The sequence below is a fragment of the Sciurus vulgaris genome (genome assembly GCF_902686455.1).
Source record: "Sciurus vulgaris genome assembly, chromosome: 6".
Taxonomy (NCBI): domain Eukaryota; kingdom Metazoa; phylum Chordata; class Mammalia; order Rodentia; family Sciuridae; genus Sciurus; species Sciurus vulgaris.
The window spans coordinates 133,952,009-133,966,838 of record NC_136466.1 but is presented as its reverse complement, the minus strand read 5'-3'; the positions used below and the strand labels follow the sequence as shown (position 1 = coordinate 133,966,838).

The 14,830-nt window shown below is 36.8% G+C and overlaps 1 protein-coding gene across 1 annotated transcript in view; it reads right to left on the bottom strand.

Moving 5' to 3' along the window:
* The window catches only part of FGF10 (fibroblast growth factor 10), an 83,940-nt gene extending 69,324 nt beyond the window's left edge, over positions 1-14,616 (bottom strand). Inside the window, exons 1-2 of the mRNA XM_079145637.1 lie at positions 14,308-14,616; positions 12,845-13,548 (exon numbers count right to left, since the gene is read on the bottom strand). Coding sequence (XP_079001763.1) covers positions 12,845-13,175 — 331 coding nt within the window. The 5' untranslated portion in view covers positions 13,176-13,548; positions 14,308-14,616. The remainder of the gene's footprint in view (positions 1-12,844; positions 13,549-14,307) is intronic.
* Positions 14,617-14,830: the final 214 nt, after the last annotated feature.

Sequence of the window (14,830 nt, the reverse complement as noted above, 5' to 3'; positions counted from 1 at the left end):
GGCTCCTTCCTTTATCCCCAAAGTCCACGGGTTTGTATCTTCATGTCTTTCTGGTCAAATCACCTTTTGCCCTCTCTGTATGTCTAATCTTCCTGTCTCTCTTACCATAAGAACTCTTGCGATGGCGTTTAGGGTTCACCTGGATAGTGCAAGGTAATCTCCTCATCTCAAGATTCTTAATTTAATTACTTTTGTAAAAACTTTACCACATAAAGTAACACAAGATCTAGAGATCAGCACCTGATGTCTTTGGGTGACAATTATTCAGCATACTATTGTTATTATTTTTTATGGTTGCATGTTTTATTTGTTCAAATAGTTATACATGACAATAGAATGCATTTTGATAAATCTTACATAAATGGAGTAAATTTCTCATTTTTCTGATTATACATATTGTAAGATCCTAGAATCTGGCTCTTAATCCATAAAATGAGCATACCAAACTAAAATATTTTAATAATAATTTAGTTCAATGCAGTGCACTTATTTCATAGATTAAGTCTCTGAGGCCAAGATAAAGTAAATGACTTGCTTAAGATAGCACAGTAAATGTTTTGACACAGCCAAGACTACAAGCCATATCCCTTTACTCCCACTCTCTGCAGTACATTATTCTTCCTCTCTAAAGTAATTACTAAAAATTATTCATTTCTTAATTTACGTGGTATCAAGAATTGAAACTTCAACCCAAAATCAGAAATAACTATCTTATAGCCAACAGGAACTTTGAAGATCAGTGAAGTCATTATAATATCTACTGAATATAGTCAATAGTAATCTTGGATAGAAAAATGGGAAAAATATATATAAAAGATCCATTTCATGATTATACTATTTTTATTCAGGAGTTTGAATGAATATAAGTACTTCGCTCTCACTCAAGCAATGATGACCCTACTATCTTATTTTCTAAACTCTAAGAATTATAAAATTTAGAACTAAATAAAAATTTAAGAGATCATTTACTTTAACTACCTCTTTTTAGGTAGATAATGTATTAATCACATTTTCTGAAATTGATGACTAGCACAAAGAAAGAAAGTTTAAGTGACTTGATCAAAGTCATATGGTTTAAAAAAAGCAATTCATTTCCATATATACATCAGATACTGAATTATGTGCTTGCAAGGAAAGATCAATTAGATATAGTCTGCACTTGTTGACAAGTGTTCAGTTTATGAGGAAAGTAGATGGGTAAACAGTTAACCAATCAAATGTAGTATTGTGTCATAATACTAGACTTAGGATTTGGGGGAAGCACACATTTTGCAAGGGCAACAGAGTGGTCAGGAAGGCTTCTGAGAGACAACATCTAACTGAAATCTTAAAGGAAGGAGAGCTGGGGATAGGGTGGGTAACCATTCCACACAGATTTTGTGTGTCTACAAAGGCTTGTCCCCAAGGGGACAAGTCACATTCTGGAACTGAAAACAATTTTGAATAATGTTAATATGGTAAGGAGTGAGACCAGGTGTTGGTAAGTGGCAAAGCATAAGGATCTTACCTGATATGTCTTTGAAGGAATGTAGATATGATTCTGAGGACATTGGAAGGAACTGAAATATCTAGAAGGAAACTGGCTTGTGTAAATGTGCCCCTTCCTTACATAGACCAAACTGACAAAGAATGGGGCGATTTTATAATAGAACACTTGAGACTAAATGGGGTACTATTAATAAATAGGTCAAGACAAGAGATATTTGCTGGGACTATTAAGCAAATAAAGACAGAAGATCACCCTGATCATGGCGGGGCTGGGTTCGAATCCTGATTCACTTATGCTAATCATATAACTTCAGTCTGGCACCATAACTTTCAGGCTTGATTTTTTCATGCAAATGCAGCACGAAGGTAATGATGATTATCTTACCCATATTATAGTATTTTTCTAAGGATCGGTTGCTGAAAACATTAAAATGTTTAGTAAACTATAAATTTAGGTGATTTATTATCAATTTTCTGTTTAATTTTTAAAAACTATTCCATAATCTAGGAATCTTTTCAGATAATGGGCTGATTAACAAGAGTGTCATCACAAGAAAGAGTAACGTCAGCAAACATTTTTGACTTCTGAACTTGTGCCAAGTTCTGTATTTACAATTTTCCATTTATAGTCTCATTTGTATGTTTATGAATTTGTCTTCCTAGCAATGATGAGGTATATGATATTATTATCTTTACTTAGATGTGGAAACCAAGATCTGGGGAAAACTTGGCCAAAGTCACATGGCTGTGACGTTTTGGAATTCAGATTCTACACCAAGAAGTTTGACTCTCAAGCTCAAGGTCTCATTAGTGAATGTGACTCTATGTATACTGTCAGAATCCTGTTCCTAGTTTGTTTAAAAACTACTTAACTATACTCTTCTGTAAGAAAAAATAAAGTGCAGTCTATTTGATTTCTTTTCCTGATCACCCAAATCAAGTAAAGCTAAGATGATTTAGAACAGCAATGACAGGAACAAATATACAACTGCATCAGGTGGATATTGATGCCTTGGTAGTTTCCTTTGGGAATCTGCTAGAATTTACACAGTCCCTTCCCAGTGATATATACATAATAAGCAATTTTTAAAGAGCACTTTAAATTTTAAAGCAGTGATCATTCGGTAAATTAGGAATAGTAAGGATGTAATAAAGATCTAAGAATTGCATCTTTTACATGACCCTAGTATGAAATTCATTCTTTAAAAACCAAGCTATAATTTTGCTATGTAATGTATTTAGGTTATGTCTAATATGAAAGCATAGATTGTTTTCCAACAGTCCTGTGCTTTGTTTCTTTTTTCTTTTAATTCAAAAATAAAGTGCTAATATTAAAATGAAGAAGGTTGGTTTAAAACAAAATGTTAGTGCAAACTTTGCCAGAAATCATTATGTCCTCAGATATAGGCATATCTGCATGTTTCCCTCTTACATGGTAGCACATTTTGGGTGCTCAACGGTGTGCAAATGTTTCACCAAAACTTCACATCTGACTCTGCACCCACATGCTTCTGTACCTTCTCTTGAAATATTTACTCATCTTGTTGTCCAAGTCTGTGTCTAGCTGGAATCTTTTCTCCTCGATTTGACCTCCTGATGTTATCCATCTCTCTCCCTCTGATAGAAGTTGCAGTTTATTTAAATCCTGACTAGCTTGTTGGCATTGACTATAAACTGCTTTATATGATCTTCTGGCTCTGACTCTCTGTAGTATCTCATGTCTCTAATCCAGACTGCAAACCCTGTGAGGGTTGCAGCCAAAAATGTCAATCATGGGATGAGCAACAAGAAATAACTAGAGGGTTTACTGAAAGGTGAACATGGGTAATAATCACAGTTTAAAACCATGCCATAATTTGCAATAAAAGATGTGGTTTGATATGTTTAATAATTACTTTTACTTTTTTCTTTTAGCCTTTCATCCTATAACTTTCTTCAAGTTTCCATGGTTACCTGTATTGTTGCTAAAGTATTTTTTTCCCTTTCTTTTATATTTCATAATTTGCATCCTTACAGACAATTTTTTAATCTTCTATTCATTATTTTTAGTTCCTTGCTTTCTCATCAAGCTACCCTTGAATCTTCCAATATCTGCTACCAGTCTCTTAAAGAATCAGGCCTCTATTCTTGCCTCCAATCTTTAGAATTGTTAAGGCATCAACTTTTTTCTTCCACATCCCCTGCCTCAGTTTTTCATAATATATCTCTTGGTTCACTTACGTTTTATGGTTTTTGTTAACACTATCTGCAGATTGTAAGCTCTATAAGAGCAGAAATGTCAACATTTTCCAATAGTGTATCTATCTAGTGCCTCACACAGTAACTGACAAAAAGGAGACACTCACATTTCTGTTGAATGAGTTAAGGAGTGAGTAAATGATCTCATTTAATCTTTACCATGTAGGAAAGAGGTTGGTATTGTCAATATCTCAGTTTTACTAATAACAGTTTACCCAAGTCTATTCACTCTTGTCTTGCAGTTTGCATCCAGGTCTCTGGCTTCAAAGCCAACCTTCACTTGTAGCCTATACATGTAATCACTTGGAATAAAAGCCCACACTTTCCATCACTCTATGATATAGTCTTTTTAGCAGGATCTGGGTCTGAGTCTTCCTTACTTTGATACCCTGGCTGTGATTACTTGTGTGGAATTCTTCTTAGATCACAGATTCTCATTTGAGTTGATTTAACATCCAGTCAAATACCAGGGCTTGGATTACATTTCCCTCACACCTTTCTTGTCCTGTCAGTTCTTTTGCAGTACAAATCATTAGCCTTCTCTTCTTCCTGGAAGTTCAAAATCTTTCCTTCTCCTGTCACAGTGTATGTCTAAATGAGCTATGGTCTCTTCTGCTTTTCTAATTTGCCTCTGGCTTCTAATATTTTCATCATGTGTACTTTACTATCTTTCTTGCTTCCTAGATGTCAACATTTTTGAGCTTTAAAATGCTTCTGTGTTTTTGTTCATCAAGATTTTATACTATAATTTGATTGACGTCTTTAGCACTTTTGCCCCCATATTTACAAAATCAGAGATAATTTTTTCAGAGATAATTCCCCCAAATGGCCAAGAATCTAATAATTACTCTTATTAATACCATTACAAAAATACCTCATATTCAATAAAGAAAAATGTAAATAAGGATCATGTGTTACCCTTTTCTCCATGGTACAGAATATGAATTCTTCCTTTAAGTAATTCTATTGGTAAATCAGTTACATAGAATTTTTAAACAACTTTAAAACAAGGTTCAAAATTTAATTATTTAAATTTAATAGCAGATAAACTTGGCATATGTAAAAATTCAGTTTCTGTGTATAATAAAAATAAATCTAACTCAGCAATCAGTCCCAAAAGGTTTCTTAGAAGAATCATGAAAGAATAATCATATCTATTAGTCCAGATTCTAACTCCTGTTGATGTTTCAAAATATACCTAAGAAAGACATGTACATACCATCACAAAACTGAAGCTCTTTTTAGGAAACTTACCATGAAACCCTGAGCAGGTTAAAAAAAAAAGAAAAAAGAAAAAAAGAAAGTAATGGAATAAGGAAGGAAGGGAGTTTGGGGAAGAAAAATCCTTCCCTAATCTCTGAATTCTTTTTAATTATTAACTTTTATTCATTTATCCTTAAATTCCATCTCTTCTAGTAGAACAAAAGTGGTTTAGGGCAAAAATATGTGCTAGTCTTCCCAGTGTCTTTTATTGCACTAAGCAGTGAAAAGATACTTATATACACTTTTAAATGAATAAGCAAGTAAATGACTAAAACAAAAAAAAAAAAGATTTGCATTTTTATATCTAGGTAACCTACAGTACATATGGATGCATATTTTGCATTGCTTCACAATAGATAACCAATGTTAAGATAATGTGGGTTTTGTTTTTAAAAGCTACATTCATTTGACAGAGCATACAGAAAAGTTGGATAATCTTCATGACATTCTGAAAGTTGGGAATATTCAAGACCTCTAAGTCAGTATTCATCTTCTACCAAGGTAGAAGAGAGATGATCATTAGGTTTTCTAAATCATCTTCACTTTCTTTCCTTTACAGGAGTTCAGAAAAAGGCAGAAAGGCAAGGAAAATGACAAATAGCTAGTAAGTGATGCATGTGTTTAAAAGAAAGGTAAAATGGACCTTGGGAAGAGGTATTGGATAGAGAATGTAACCTGGAAGAAAAATGCAGATTGGGGACCTAGATGGGGGTCAGTCCTATCCATTTTCAGCCAAGTGCTTATCTGGGGTTTGCTCACTTCCCTAGAGGTAGAACTTAGAGGAAACTGGTCTAAAGACTGGGAAAAGGAAAAAAAATTACTGCAGATTCAAAATGAAAAGAGGTTTCTGGTGCAGTATGTTGAATTTAAATTGTTGGAAGTTTTTTAGGCCCAGAGTACAAATTATCTTTTTTATAGGCTACTCATGCACAACTATCTAGGTCTCTGGCCCTAAGTATCACCTGAGGTGCTAACTAATATTAATGAAAGACTTTTGTTGGCCTGGAAGGTAGGCAGAAAGTTCAGAAACAAATAAACAAAAAAGGTAGGGGATGATAAAAATAACTAAGTGGTCAAAATGTGATAAAGTCATTGAGAATCACAAGGTCACTGAAGTACGGTCGTCACACAGTCTTGAAACCAAACTACAAGAAAGATATAGTGGAGCCTTAAGTTGTGAAGACAATTTGAGGACATCAAGTTATCCTCAACGGAGAGGTGAGGCCTCAAGAAAGGCTAAGAATAAAATAAGAATGCATGTTTATTAGTAAAGCATCTTAACAAAGTCCCAGATAGAAAATAACAATTATAAAAGATGCAAAATGTCTTTTAAAAATCTCTTACTTTTGCAGTTGACCTACACTTCAGAGTTTGCTTAGAGTTGTAGTGAAATTATTAGGTTTGTTAGGTTGACAATTACTTAGAGTTTGGGGTACTTCAACTTAATCAATACTTTGCCTTCTATTAGGTTTCATTAGACTGTTCATTAACATCTTAGTGACATCATTCATTGTAGGAAGGATGCCAAACATTCAAAAATTCCTCATTAATAACACACATACTGACAGATTAGGTATAGGAAAAGGTAGACAGATTTAGGTTGAAGAATTATTAGGTGAACTATAAAATAAGGCAATGCTTTACTGCCAGCACTATGAATCTATCAAATAGTAATTGGATGCACGTGTTAGCAGCAGTAAAAAGTCACTGTCCAGTTGTCCACCTTACATGGGAATCTACTCTGAGTGTCTTCTTTGATTTATTGTTCCAATTAGAACACAGCGTTCAAAGAAAGAACACAACTGACCTGATTTAAAAGCAAGGGAGCCCTTCAGGCCATTATTTTGTGGGTGACCTGGCTGCCTTTTAGATAGCTTAAAACTTTCTCTTTGTGAAAATTCTGTACAAATTAAGCATTGGTTTCAAACTGATTCTGTAAAATATCAAAATTTCAAATTCATTAATTCAGTATCAGTGTCACTGGTGGTGTCCCAAGATGTGGGTATATTTCTTTTCAACAATTTTAAAGATGTATTTCTAGGTTATTCTTTTTTATACTACTGACTGGCTGGTACAGGTAAAGGTAACATGCACTGAGAAAAGAGAGCCAATTACAAAAAGTAAATATTCAAATCTGCAAAACCAAGTCACAAATACCACTGGTCAAATAGCAAATGTAAAAGATCTTAATCTTCCAATATACTGTGAAAGATTAAGATACTTCTGCATAAAGAACTTGGACATAATAAAGTTCATTTCATCTCCAGACTGCGATAAAACTATATTAAAATTACATGAACATGAATCTTACACCCCATATGACTGCAAAGTTAAAAGAGGTCTTTAATTTCTGGAAGGGAAATGCTAATGTTTAACTTAGATATATTAAGCAAACATCAACTATTAATGTTGACAAATGTTGTAACAGTAATACTAAAACTGTCATCTGAATTACTCTTCATTGCAAAGTTCACAGAATTAATACTAAGATAGATTAAATCACTTTGAACTAATACACATGCATTACTCTTCCTTCTGAAGCATAATAAAGAAATATCATTTGCGCTACAATTTTGGATAAGCTTACAGACATTTAAGGCTTAGGAAAGATGTGGATATTCATAGGCAGCTCATAAATGTGAGGAACATTAGTTGCATTTCAAATGAGCTGTCAACTTTTTCTCAACATTTTGGCTTGTGGAAAGTTAGACATTTGGGTAATAAATGGGGTTTGCCTCTGAACATTAAGGTAATTGTACAGGAATTTAAAGTGCTCATTCATGTCTACCATAAGTTCTTTAAATTCTAAGGAAATGCACTGAAATAAGGCTTTTTGCTCTAAACTGGATAGTGACAGCATACAAAAATATGCATAAAATGAAGTTTCTTTGATTTTACAAGTCACAGCTCCTTTTTCACCTCCTCCTTCAATTCTCTGTTTAAACATCAATTTTGAAAATACTCGCCTGTAAAGAGTGGTCCATACCTTTGAGTAATAGGTTACTGAACACTGAAGACATAGAAACTGGTGTCTCTGAATTCTTCTACTCCAATACTGGCATGTAATTTCTGCCGACTGTTTTCTTGGGTTTCTTCAGAAGGTGGTTATAAATCAGGTTTATGAAGAGGAAACTCTCTTGAATTGTGCATTTTTAATGGATTTATGATAAAACCATCAAAGCGGAGGGTCCATATGGTAGGAATGCAGTAAAGGTAACAGGACAGTGTCATGTAAACATTAAATACAGTGCCTTCCATCTTCATAAATCCTTGATGCTCATGATTAAATGCTGCCGGTTATAAATTATGCAACCAAATTCTAGAAACAACCACAACTTAAATAAGACACCAATGGAAGCCATAAATTGTCTATGAGTTTTCTTCCCAGAAAACTCTTGTGTATTAGGAAACAATATCAGAGTTCCTACTTTCCTCAACTATTATTTATCTTATACTTTATTAAACTTCCTACAATAAGCTTTGGTCCTGATTAGAACATAATAATACAAATGTTTAATCCTAGACAAAATCTACCATTTTTATGTTATAAAGTATCTTTTTTATTTGCAGACTCATTTTAAAGGCATTCTTCATATATGTAGCTTTAAGTCTCAATGTGTTGCCCCTTGTAGAGTCATATAATAGAAGTTCATCCAACAGCCCAATTTCCCATAGGTATTTACAATTATATTATTTTATTACACGTGGGAACAATTAAGTATTTGGCCCTCAGCTGTAAACAATTACTATACACAATGACATTCATAGATTTTTCTTACTCATGTATTCCTAATGACCTCTGTTAACATAAGTGAGATTGATGCATGTGTACCTTGTGTGTGTCCATAAGCAACTGTATTTCCAAATGTAAATATCAAAAGACAGACTTCACCTAGACAGTGCACTAATTAATGTTGCCTGTAATCATGTGACTACCTGCAATGGTTACCTTTAACTTATTTTGTTTCTATTCCACTGTCATTTTACTTTTGTTCCAGTTTAATTTTAAAAACTACCAGAGTTTATAGCAAAAAGCAAGTCAGATTTTGGATAATCTGCTTTTTTGAGATGTGGGCCAATTCTAATAAATTATTATTAACGTTGGAAGTAGCAGAGAGGAATAGTGTATATGGAATGTAAACAAATAGGCTTAGGCTTATATCCTGATTCTGTCAATTTCTAGATGTGTGACCATGGACAATTTACTTTTTCCAACTTTAGTTTTCATGTCTGAAAAATATGAACAGCTATATATACATCATAGGACTATTACAATTATTAAATGAAATATGTGTTTAAACAGATGGGGCACATACCATATACTCAGGTCATATTAATTTCTCCATTGTCTCCCATACCTCATTTTCAGAAAAGTATTTAAGCTCTGGGACTGTTTGGGGTATATCCATCCTTAGTTGTCTCAAGTTTGGAGACACATTTTCCTTTCACTAGATTCCGCTTTTCTTCAAGTGACAACCACGTGAGAAGCTCACAGCTGTTTTCCTTATATCCAGAAAGAAGGCAATCATTCCCAGTTGCAAGGGTACCTAACAGCTGTATGCAGGCTTTCTAGAAAGCCAGACCTGGATCTGAGTGGTAATGTTTCAAGGGCAAAGCTCTAGATGTAAAGAATGATAAAACAAAAACTAAATGAGCCCGCACATATCTAGTGACAGATACACTACAGCTATTCTAAATTATTCAAGCTTTCTCAGGCTTCTAGCAGAAGAAACCATTTATTTCTGTTCTCTTTTTCTACTCCCATATAATGGTAAACAGCAAAAATATGTCCCCTCCTTTAAAAAAAAAAAAAGAAAAAAAAAAGAAAGAAAAAAATTATAATAATCACCCAAATAGAGAGGAGTTTCTTTAGCACACATAGTATTTTTAGAACCAGCCAACTTCTGGGAACTAGCTTTGGAGGTACAAGTTAAAAATGATTTTGCAATACTTCTGGGTAATTTCTTTACTTCCCTTTTGTTAGCATTTTACTGGCAAAAAGCCAGTAAAACAGTTGTTTAATTACCTAGGACATCACAAACATATAACCTCTTAGATAAGCTGTTACTGTATTTTAGCAACAATAATACTAGGGTCAAAAGTAACAAAGAAAATTAATCTTCAAATAAGCAAATCTCAAAAGAAGAGCATTGTGTATTGAGATAATTAATAACTTGTTTAGGAAAATGTTACTGAAATGTGGTTTTTGGACAAGGAACTGACACTCTTCAGAGGTTAGATATCCTAATATTTAACAGGCTGCCATTTGGTGGGCTGGCTGGCTGGCTACCCTGTGGGCATGGCAAAAGTTTGTTCACATGTAATTATGCAACATTTAGACAATATCTTAATGATACCATGTAGTTCAGCTGAATCAGTCCAGCTGGAAACTGTAGTAGCATTCTGATTACTGGACCACATGTGAAATTAAGCCTTTTTCAACCTGTACCGTTCACTTGCACATGTTCTTGGAAAGCCCAAATTATTCATAGTTTGATAATATTTAGAAGTATAATCCCTTCCCCCTTTTACTTCTAATAATTAATTAAGACTGTATTACTATTTAATATTTAGTTTATTAATTTTCAAAAAGGAACTATTAGTAATTAGTATTATTTATCACTTGGAAGTGGTATTAGTATATTTTGTACAGGTAGGATAAAAATTCACCATGCTTATTTACACAATAAACGTTACAAACTTTTCTGTGTTCAGTATGGACTCATACTGTAAAAATAAAATTCAAATTATTTGTGGAATCACTTTACACTCAATAATATCTACTATTTTTAGATAATATGAATTTAAGTTGCATAAAATTAAAATAGTACAGTTTGGTGTTAGCATCACATCATGAAGACATTTAAAATATAGCAATGGCAAAATCAAGTTATTATCAAATATTTTTAAAAGAAGAAAGTTTGCTCAAGGTAAATACTCTGAAATTTTATCTCTTTGAGTTTTCCCCCATGAGCTAAAAATACATAGAAATTCAGACCATGAGAATTATTAAAAAAAAAAAAAAAATTCTCATCTTACTATGTCCAACCCTGTGTTTGGACAGCTTTTTCCCCTACACTTAACTGGAATCCACCACACTATTTTGCTTCAGAAGTAAACAAAAATACTGTATTTTTGGCCAGTAACTGTAAAATCATACACAGTATCTAGGAAATTCAGGTAACAAATGACTTTCAATCAAAAACAATCATCATTAATGGTATTATTTCAGCCACTTTTAATGACTCAGAATGAAAAATTCTTCTAAAATGTTTTATTCTTGTAAATATATTTCTGGTTTTAGAAAATAGAAGCAGTAGCTGAGGAGAAACATAATTTATGTTGAATATGTATGAGACCCAGAGGAATAAAACTAAGTCTTATTTCATGCAAATCTTTATTTTAAAAATAAAATGTTAAATTCTGGTACACTGTCCTTTGCATCAGTAGCTGGTACTTTCTGTGCCAAGACATCTTGAAATGTGTGACCCATGTATATAAGTTAAACCGACAAATGTATGCTTAGAATTCCGAAACCACTAACACAAAAAGGTCCTCTTGAAAGGTGACTTGGAATTTACCATTGAGATAAAGCTAAATGGTCATTAAAGATGTTTAAATGTCATTGTCTACTGTCTTCAGTGTGCCATTACATAGCCTTGGGATCCTTTCAAATAACAATCAATAGAGGATGAATAAGTCTCACCACTTGAAAGTAAGTAGGAAAGGAAGCCAAGAGAGTAATCTGGCTTGGCTGGATTGATTCAAGAAGAGACACAATATCCACCCCTTCTCTCCTCATTCTCCCTCCCCCATCCTTCCCACACCCCTGGAAGAAAGAAAGAGGGAAATAAAGAGAAAGAAAAATGAAAGAAAGAAATCTAAGGATCCCACGCAGAATTTATACAGAGAAGAAAAGCTCACTCTATGGGATAAACTATAGCCATGGAAACAGACTTATGACTTTTACTTTGAAAATAAAAGAATGACAATGAAATTTGTGTGAGGTCTGTGTGAATCCAGTCCCAGATGTTTACAATGCTGTAGTAGTATGGCTCTGCAATATGAGAGGTTTCAGAAGAAACAGTACAACAGGACACCACAAAGCAGCGCATATGCTGTTGACAATGCAGACATGAGCATCATGTTACCAAGAGAGAAGGCAGGCAGAAGACAAATAGCAGCAGTGGTGCCTGAAAAACTAACTTCATGGACTGCAATCACTCAAAAACCAGCAAAAGGGACCCAAAAGGGAAAAAAAAAAAAAAAAAATCAAAACCAGAAAAGTGCTTTTTGCTCCTATCTAGAGGTGGTGGGTCAAAGGGATGGGGGTGGGGAGAGAGTGGAAGTGACTTTTCTTTCTTAAATAAAGTTCCCATAAAGCCCCTATAATTGACAGCGGATAATTATTTTCAGCTTGAGGAGCCTGTCCCAAAAACTCTTAAGATTGCCAGAGAAAGGAAACAAAATGTGTTTACTTGAGCCATTTCCAGAAGGGAAGGAAAGGGGACCTTGGGTGAGGTGGGGAAGGCACTGGGGACAGAAAGGGGCATCTATGTGCTACAACAACTCTCGGGCGCCCTGCGTGGTTCCGCTAGTGACAAGCTAGAGAGAAGGGGTGGATAGGGTGGCAAGGGGTGGGGGTTGTGGAAGGAGTGCGCCCAGGGGAGGGGATGCGGCAGCACAATGTATACACGGGAGGGGGGGTGATTTAGTGTGAAAGTATTCCACTTAATCATTTTACAGGGGTTGGGGACGTAAATATTTAGTTGGCCACATCTGGAACAGATTTTCCCCCCCGTGTGGGGTGGGGGGTGGATAATTGGAAGGAGGGGAGCACGCATTTGTTACTTACTGTACGGGCAGTTCTCCTTCTTGGTACCGCTGACCTTCCCGTTCTTCTCAATCTTGAGAAAGTACTTGGTGAAAGAGAATAGCTTTCTCCAGCGGACATCTCCTTGGAGGTGATTGTAGCTCCGCACATGCCTCCCCGCACTGGAAGGAGAGGAGAGGGAGGAAGAAGAGGAGGAAGAAGAGTTGGTGGCCTCTGGTGACACCATGTCCTGACCAAGAGCTTGGCAGGTGACAGGGACGGAAGACACCAATAACAGCAATAAGAAGCAGCAGCAGTAGCCGGGCAGGTGGGGAAAGGCTGAGGCACAATGTGTCAGTATCCATTTCCACATTGTACTGAAACTCTCGGCACTGGAAATTGTCTCATCAGAAGGAACATACTGGAAGGGTAAGACCCGGTGCAAGGCAAGGAGACAGCTGGAGGTGGTGGCTGGTGGTTAGCTCCCTCTGGGCGCGGATCTGGTCAGAAGTGAATGCACCAACATCCATAACTCCTCGGAAGGGCCAGCTGCCTCTCCTTGCTCCGCTCTCGGATCCGCTGCCTACGCCTCTAGTCTCCGGGTGAATGGTGGACGTGGGTGGCCACAGCAGCAGGATCTGGTGGTGGCGATGGTGGTGTTGGTCACCAGAGCTCTCCGCTTCCCCCAGGAGTTACTTTGTTCTCTTCTTCACTCCTTTCTTCACCATGTTAGATACAAAAAGGGTCTGAAAAACAGATGACAGCGCGGTGAACAAAACCCAAAGAGGGTGGGGTGAGGGGTCGGAGGAGATATCTGTGCTCCTCTGCTGTTGGCACCTTCTGAGCCCTTTCTGCAAAGTCCCAGCCTGCTGGCCACTTCTAAAAGTGTGTCCCTTTGGGGTTGTCAGAACTGGAGGCAGCTGCACCGTCGCTGTTTTCTTCCCCCTCTTCCTTTCTCTTTTTGGTGGTGCCTGTTGATTTGAAGCCTCCAGAAAGTCACTTCTTGTTTGGGGGGGATGGCGGCTGGTGTTTTGTTTGGCCCTATCCCCCACCCCCCTTCCTTTGGAAAGCCCGCTTGTAAACAGGTTGAAGCCTGGAGTCTAAATGTCAGTGATTCTAAGCCAGAGGTGGGCTCTGCCTCTGCTGGTCAAACCTCATTTGCAGGGGTGGAGAAGCGGGGGGAGGGGGTCAAACGGCGGTGGGACATCTGAAACCCTCGACTGCTGGGAACGCCAGGGAGAGGGAGGGAGGAAGGGGCCGAGAGGGGGGAGAGCAAGGGAGCGAGAAGAGAGCGCGATGCCTTTGCACGGAGCTCGGGGGCTGTCGGGTCCTTTCCGCGCCGCCGCCGCAGGCGCAGCCTCCGCGGACGCCTCCAGCTCCCGCTAATTGCTGTTAGGGCGTCCTGTGCTCGCAGCTCTGGCCACCGGTACTGGCTGTCCTCTCGCTTTCCGAATTTTGCTGTCTTCCAGCCTGACCCAATCCCCTCTGGGGAGCCCCTTTCTCACTTGTTTTCCAGCGTAGAATTTATATCCCTCTTCTTTTGGCAGTGAAATACTTGAGAGCCACCTGGTGCTTGACTTTTTCTTTTTCCTTCTTTCTGTATTTCTTCTTTCGATCACCGAAGGGGGGAGGGCTGGGGAGAAAGCAGAAGATGCTGAAGATAAACCCTCTCAAACAGCAGATTATAAACTGGTCGGAGCGAGCACAGAAAAAAAGAGAGATAATTAGCTTCCTTTCCTCCTCTTCTGCCAGCTTCCAAGGAGGTCTCCGCTTTAATGAATTACTGATTTCTCGCTTCCGTTGCCGAAGTAAAAAGTTCACACTTTGGCCCTCTCTGCCTTTTAAGCTCAAGGAGATTTATCGTCACTCTTTAAAGTCTCCTCTCTTTTGGAGCAAATGAAATCAGGAACCCAAATGACCGATTTCTAATTGCTAACATGAGTCCTTTACTGAATCACGCGTGCACTTCAAAGCGAACGCACTTTATTGAGATCGCAAAGATTTTTACCATACAATTTGACCAAATAT